Source organism: Notothenia coriiceps, unplaced genomic scaffold (genome assembly GCF_000735185.1).
Source record: "Notothenia coriiceps isolate Sejong01 unplaced genomic scaffold, NC01 NC01_scaffold00026421, whole genome shotgun sequence".
Lineage (NCBI taxonomy): Eukaryota > Metazoa > Chordata > Actinopteri > Perciformes > Nototheniidae > Notothenia > Notothenia coriiceps.
The window spans coordinates 956,586-964,038 of record NW_011359122.1 but is presented as its reverse complement, the minus strand read 5'-3'; the positions used below and the strand labels follow the sequence as shown (position 1 = coordinate 964,038).

The following is a 7,453-nucleotide window of genomic DNA, read 5'->3' as shown; positions in this document are numbered from 1 at the left end:
ACACTCTAAACAGCACCAGCGTGTCGAAGGCCTACCAGAGCACCTTCACTGGAGAGCTCAACACACCGTACAGCAAGCAGTTCGTCCACTCCAAGTCGTCCCAGTATCGACGGCTGAAGACTGAGTGGAAGAACAACGTGTATCTGGCACGGTCGCGCATCCAGGGCCTGGGGCTGTACGCTTCCAAAGATCTGGAGAAGCACACGATGGTCATCGAGTACATCGGAACCGTCATACGCAACGAAGTGGCCAATCGGCGGGAGAAGATCTATGAGGAGCAGGTACGCCAATTTAGCAATAGCACTTAAATGCAAAGCACTCAGTAATTCAAGGAATGCACAAAAAGAGAAAAATAGTTTGGAGGTGCGGGAATAATTAATTTGATGCGATCCAGATTTATTTTTTAAACGCTTTCTGTTTCTTTTTCCCAACCTAGAACCGTGGGATCTACATGTTCCGCATCAACAACGAGCAGGTGATTGATGCCACTCTGACAGGAGGTCCAGCTCGGTAAGTGTTGATTTGCGATTGGCTTCCTCATTTTAAACCATAGCGTCAAGAAGTTTTTTTTTTTTTAACTGCCGTTTATCTCTTTTCCAGGTACGCCAACCATTCCTGCGCCCCAAACTGTGTTGCAGAGGTAGTCACATTTGACAGAGAAGACAAGATTATCATCATTTCCAGCCGCAGGATCCCCAAAGGGGAAGAGGTACGGTGCATCAGATAACCAGCCCCTACAGACTTCTACACATCCAGATACTACCACCTATTGCATGTGTTTGCAGACATTAACTGCCTCCATTTCTTATTTCCAGCTGACCTATGACTACCAGTTTGACTTCGAGGACGATCAGCACAAGATCCCTTGCCATTGTGGAGCCTGGAATTGCCGAAAGTGGATGAACTAACCAGAAGAAAGAAAAATGGAGAATTCCCCTCTCACTGGTGCCAGAACACTCCTGCGCCAAAGCCTTTGAATCCTACATAGCCAGTGCATAAGCTGTTTTGAGAGATGTGGAGGAAGGCCGGCCTCCATCACTGAGAGACTAAAGCGTTGACACCTGTAGCCAAAGGTTTGAAGAGCATTAATCAATAAAAGCAACCGACCTCCTCCATCAACAGCAGTTTGATGGTGGGACTTACTTTCATGTTTGGACTAGTGAATCACCTTTTCCTCAGCCAAAACCCTTCCCCCCCCCGCCCCCTCGACTGTTCTTAATACTCTTACAGTGGCTGGAATACAATCCTCAACAACTACCAAATGATTCTGACCCTCTGGTATCAATACTCGTAGTGGAGAGCTCAGCTGGAGCTTCGACAAAAAGCCATTTTAAAATACTAAGAATGAACTAATGATGCATTTTTATGTTTTAAGTCGGACCTATTTCCTGTCCCTCCTGACCACACCTCCCCCTCATCTCCCAGAAAAAGGCACTTTCCCATCAAGTCATCAATGAAGACAACACGGATATTAGCTAGCTAGACAATCTTGATGTGGCTCTGTGTAAGAACTACATACGATCGATGGAAAAAAAAAAAAGATGAAAGTTAATATAAAATTTTAGATGCTATTGATCTGTGGCTCCAGTGGCATCAGATGTTCTGACTGTGTGGAGTCCCATGGTGGGTTAGTTGGACCCAGTCTACCTCATTGATTTATCGGGAAGCGACTGCTTTGTATAAAAACTGTTAACTGCTACTGTGGAACGGGGGGGGAAAGGGGGAATGTTTTTATGGGCCTTCTCGGACAAGCAGGGAATCTTAAGCAGCAGGTTTGCTCTATCTACTCTATGCTGATGATGATTTACAATAATGAGCCAACATAATTATTATTCATGAATTGTTTATACAGAGGAAATATATGACAGTTTTGATAAGATATTGCATTAAAAATCACAATCAGAAGCTTAGCGGGTGTCCTGTATGCCACCAAATCCTCCTGGATGTAGCTTTTTCTTTTTTTTTGTTCTTTCTATTTATGCGTCTCAGAAAACTACGTTATGAGCTGTGTGAAAGCACAATAATATCCACCTTTTTTAAGTTGCTGAAAGACAGTAATGGTGTGAGTGAATGGCTCTAGGATCATGGGATAAGCAGTCTGAAGAAGACTACGATGTCCGAAATTAACCAATTACACATTTGCTTGTTGCTTCATACATTGAATTTCCACTTGATGAAAACCAGCTGGTGGATGCATGACTACTGTCCCATGAAATGCTTTTTATTCTCCCCAATCTTTTCACAACTCAACCTTGAACTTTGAATCATGCCTCTTCCTCTCTGTATGATTTAGTGGACTGTTGTTAAACGTGACTGTAGTAAGTCTTCCTCTGCCTGAGTACAGCCTGCAGTGTTTCTACTTCCCCTGTAGTGTGCTGGTACTGTTCTCTTGAGGCTGAACTGACAGCAGGGAAAGACTTATTGGAAAAAAGGGCATTTGTTTTCATTTCTATGTAAGATGAATGAAAAAGTCTTTAAAGGGAGCTTTACTAAAACTTCCTACCTTCCCATATTACTTTGTTTCCTCCTCCCCCTAACCTAAGACCTCACATGATTTTAAAATGCAAAGTTGTACAAACTGTATATATAGTATATGCATTAGGGGACAGCAACTCTTTATCAAACCCCTTTGTAATCAATAAAGTCAAAAGTGTAGAGAAATAAAATTGAAAAAAAATCAACCACTGGATATCATTTTAACAAAGATAAAGCTGTATATAAATATAAATATATGTAAAATGGCAAACTAATATCTTTATGTATATGAACCAGAGTGTTTTGCATTTACCTGTTTTTCTATTAGTGTTTTTGCTATAAGCTCTCAGAGACAAGTTTGTTAAAATAGGTTTGAGAATAATGTCTTCTCCAATCAATTGTGACGAGAAGCTGGTGTGATTACAGAACTGTTTGGATTCATGTGGAGGTCGGTAATTAGACATGAAAATCCCTTCTTGCGTAAAGCAGTACAATGGTGCATAGCATTTGTATTTATGTAATATTGTTTGTGTTTATTTTCTTTTTATTTATGCTACTGCTTGTTGATTACCAAAACTTGTCCCTTAATCGGTCACAATTGGATTAATATACTCTTGAATGGAAAATCTTGAATCCCTAGAATATTGTTAGTGTTTCGCTTTTTTATATCTTCCCTATAGAAGTGAATGTGTTGGTAAACCTTGTGAAATGGTTACTTGGCCTAATGTATGTTATGATGTAATACTCAAAGTTAATCCCATACTTATTCTGGTAATGAATTGCACTCTCATAGTATAACGGAGAATTTCTCTAAAGTGGTAGATATTGATCAAGTATCCGAAGCAGTGATATATATATTTTTTGGTATGTTTCTATTTCAAGGGAAGACCATGATGAGACATTATGCCGCTCACTGGATTTTAGCCTGAATAATTTTTAACTTCTCTAAATCTTAATTTAAGTTCTCTGCATATCTTATAATTTAATAAAGTTTGCTCAAATTGAAGGTTTTTTTTAACCTCACCTACTTTTTAAAAAGACGTTGCATCTGTACAGCAGAGATACTTTTAGGGAATATGAATAAATCTAATGATCATTTTTATTGTATGTGGCATGTTTTGTATGGATATTATTTTGAATTGTACATATTTTTTTCAGGACGCCAGAGGTTGCATCTCTTTATATACAGCTGTCCCACTCCCCTTTCCCTTCATCTTATTTCTTTGTCAGCTTTTGTTTCTTGTAAAGGAAAATAAAATGCATTTTAAATATGTGCCACTCTTATTTTAATTAAGGACGCAGACGTCAATTACGATGAAGGAGCTTGATGGCTTATTCCTGAAATTATATTATATTATTATTGTGGACCTTTATTCATATGAAAGCAGGTGGTCAGTGAAACCATACATGAGATATAAGCTCTCGAAAAAAATATATCAAGTGAACCATTAGTGGTGAATTTCGTTAAAGCACTGACATCTATTATAGCCTCTGGATTAAAACTGCTAGCTAAAAGGCCAGCTGAATAGAAACACAAATTAAATGTAAAGACTAGCCACAAACAGCATTAAGCCTGCCTATGATGATCTTTAAACTGTCGCGCAATGCATTATCGGTGAAATAACACTTTATAGAAGAGGAAAACAATGCAACAGCGACACTTAGCGGCAGACTTTAGATTACAGTCTGCAACACAATGTAAAATACCGTGCACTCTTTAGTAGTTTTTTATCAACTGGACGGAAATAAAGAGAAAAGAAAAGAAAAAAGGATAACAACATGGAGCCGAAACGACGTCCCGAAAATATATGGTACAAGAATAAAAATTGAAAGATAACAATTGAAATAGTTAGCTAAAAGTAAAGGATACACAGATAAAATATTAAGGTAGCTATAAGTAATGGATAAGCTTACAGTCATGGAAACAAATATTGTAATAGTTATCTTAAAGTAGTTCAACAGTTGAAATAGTAAGATTAATATAAATGGATAAACAGTTGAAAAACGTAGCTTATAGTATTGGATAAATAGTCTTAATAGTTAGCTAACCTAACTAAGCTAAAGCTAATTGCGTTAGGAGAAATAGTTGGAAGAACGCTGCACGACATTTTTAATAAGCACCAGTTGAAGACACATAAGAAAAAGAGGAATTTATTGTATATAATCTATATACACTTTTCAACATGTTCTGAAAAGATTTGCACAACATGATTTTTTTTAAGAACAGGATGTCTGACGTTCATAATGGCAACAAACCAAACATGGAAAGTAGTGTTTTGACAATTTTGGTTCAACTGACAACGTGTCTCCGTTTTCTCTGCCAGCTCTTCTTCTCTGTTCGTCACGCTGAACTTCCACCCATGTTAACAGTAGCAGCAACATGTCTGGGGTACACAGCCAACGACCCGAACAAAAAGGAAGAAAACAACAGGTAGGAAGAGGGATATTTTTGAAGTTCTACTCAGTGCAGAAGACCCAGTGTTTGAGACAGCATGCAACAATTGATTCTAACATGACACATGGATTCTGGATAAAGTGATGACACTACTAACATTAACTCAAGTCTATGTGGACATAACAGTGCAGAGCCCAACAGTGACAAATGTCAGTGTAATACTTTCATAGTTTTGTAGCAGATAGACAAGCTGCAGAAGTATAATGAAAACATGCAGTTACACTTAAGAGCATGTCAGTCTTTGAAGGTAAAACGTCTCAACTACTTTTCACATCTAACCGTATGTTCCCTGTGTGCGAACGCTCAGCAGCCTTGTGTATTTCTGAATAAATAGCCTTTGGCAGTATCAGAATTAAAGGTTACATGACGTTCCTAAATATTCCAGTGTCAATGAGAAAGAGATGTCACCCCGGAGCACATTATACAGATCTGCATTAGTGAACTCCACAAGCAATTCCAACACTTGTACATAAAAAAATAAAAAAAGGTTGCAGCAAATTATCTGGGATCAGTAGTACCACCAAACTGCTATGAAACTCCAGCAGATGAATGTCTATTTCCTGGCACAGTTAGGAACCATGCAGACAGATCAAAAGAAAAGAAAAAGTTGCATTTAAGCAAAATCAATGTTCAAATGTCACACTGGTGCTTCTGGCATAAAAAGGGGGGGGAAAAAAGCATATTTTATATACAAATCATATGTACCTATTATCAGTAGTTTCTAATGTCAACGTCAAAAGAAAAACACCCATCATGATTTTTTTTATACACAAAACTAAAAAATATTAAAAACACAGCTCATGATCACAATGTCTTCGCCTGTCACCAACAGGGGTTATGGCTACATCCATGTTAGCACTCAGTATCTTATTACAATGAATGCAACAACCCCTTCATCTAAGGTCTGAAAGATGGTCAAACCTGGATTGAACTACAACAGTAATTTTCATATCATATTAGATTCTGGCTTGTCACATCTCACAGTGTTCATTAATATGAAATAAAAAATATGCACAAATAAATAAAAAGTAAAACCATCCCAAACATTATCCCTGCCAAATCAACAACTGGACTGGACCACATCTGTTATGCGATACCTGCAGGTGTCACACAGTGTGGAAGCTACAGTATAGAGTGCAACTCCTTTCTGTGGGATCAAAGAGCAAAAAAATTGCTTTTCATGCTTAATTACCAAATCTCCCATTACAGGATTTGTCTAACACGCTACAGCCTATACCAGAGGGCATCTTGGTGTCTTTGAAACATGCTACTAGTCCAGACACCATTACACACCACTAGAAACAGTGCTTTGGCGTCCTTCCCCCTTACAAACACACACATTCACAGCAACACAATGTCACGATGCATTGCCGACAGAATAAGAAGTGTCATTATTCTTAAACTTAAAACATTCCCGGCTTTTGAGGACAAGGTAAGTCCATCATGGGACATATTTCAGAGGTAAAAAAAGAACAAAAAGAAAAATATCCCATCACTGTACAATAGTAATAATTCCTGCCATGGGAAATGAAAACTAAAAAAAGTTTTGAGTGTGATGATGTTAACAGTGGTAGTGCTGTGGCCCATGGAGTAGGGGCGGTAGAAGGGGAACAGGGAGGAGACACGAGGAACAAAAGGAGGCAGGGGGAGAGAAAAGTCAGAAGGGGAAGGATGACTCAGTAGTTTTGGCTAAAAAGATGAGGTAGGCCTCGTCACAACTTGGAGTGTGGCTTTAAAACTGGCAGGGTTTTCATTTGCAGTTTGTCTTTAGTGTTTGTTTCCTATGGGAGTGTTTTCTGGAGGTCAGCGCCAGACCGCTCACATCTTGACGTCCTCCTCCACGCTGAGCTGAGAGAGGGTCTTTTTGATGCGCAGGGCCGTCAGTCTGGCTGCTCCATTGGCATACCAGCACTCCCTCATGATTTTCCCCATCACACGCAGTGACTGCAGGAAAGGGAATACATGATTGGTTAACAAACGTTTTCGAAACATAAAAAAAGGAAAATGACACTTTATTTGAAAGGTTGCAGATAATGACATCAATCAGTATAGTTAACCAATAAAATAAAACACTGCTGTGAAACATGTCAATTTTCTGGACTAACATCATTTTAACAGTGGAAATAACATCAATACTACGCCACAACATTGATAAAGGAATGAGCAGTCCCTGGTTATCAGGATCACATGTTCAGTCCAACTGCCTTTCTATACAGCCACTGAGAGTATTTTTAGAAAATAATCAGCTGTTATTGTATAGCTGATACGAGTGTGAAATACCTCGTAGCTCTGCCACCAGTTGGGCACATTGGGCCTCAGTTTCTGGTCACACACCAGCTTCCTCATCTCCTCTATGGAGGGGTCCGAGGGCACGAGGTCGTAGTAGGGCAGCTGGTACTCCTCGTGGATACCTGCAGAACACAATGAGGAGGCCTTATCAGTCTCTGTTCACATGTTCATTAGACCGGATCATTTGTACAAAAACATGTGTAATTATAATTTATGAATACACCCCCCCCCCCC

At 39.1% G+C, this 7,453-nt stretch overlaps 2 protein-coding genes across 2 annotated transcripts in view; one reads left to right on the top strand and one right to left on the bottom strand.

Annotated features, from left to right (window-relative positions):
* Positions 1-3,748, top strand: part of kmt2d (lysine (K)-specific methyltransferase 2D) — a 31,529-nt gene extending 27,781 nt beyond the window's left edge. The window contains exons 52-55 of the mRNA XM_010784518.1: positions 8-281; positions 437-510; positions 601-709; positions 816-3,748. Coding sequence (XP_010782820.1) covers positions 8-281; positions 437-510; positions 601-709; positions 816-908 — 550 coding nt within the window. The 3' untranslated portion in view covers positions 909-3,748. The remainder of the gene's footprint in view (positions 1-7; positions 282-436; positions 511-600; positions 710-815) is intronic.
* Positions 3,749-4,610: 862 nt separating this feature from the next.
* The window catches only part of acvr1ba (activin A receptor type 1Ba), a 13,350-nt gene continuing 10,507 nt past the window's right edge, over positions 4,611-7,453 (bottom strand). Inside the window, exons 8-9 of the mRNA XM_010784433.1 lie at positions 7,211-7,341; positions 4,611-6,874 (exon numbers count right to left, since the gene is read on the bottom strand). Coding sequence (XP_010782735.1) covers positions 6,749-6,874; positions 7,211-7,341 — 257 coding nt within the window. The 3' untranslated portion in view covers positions 4,611-6,748. The remainder of the gene's footprint in view (positions 6,875-7,210; positions 7,342-7,453) is intronic.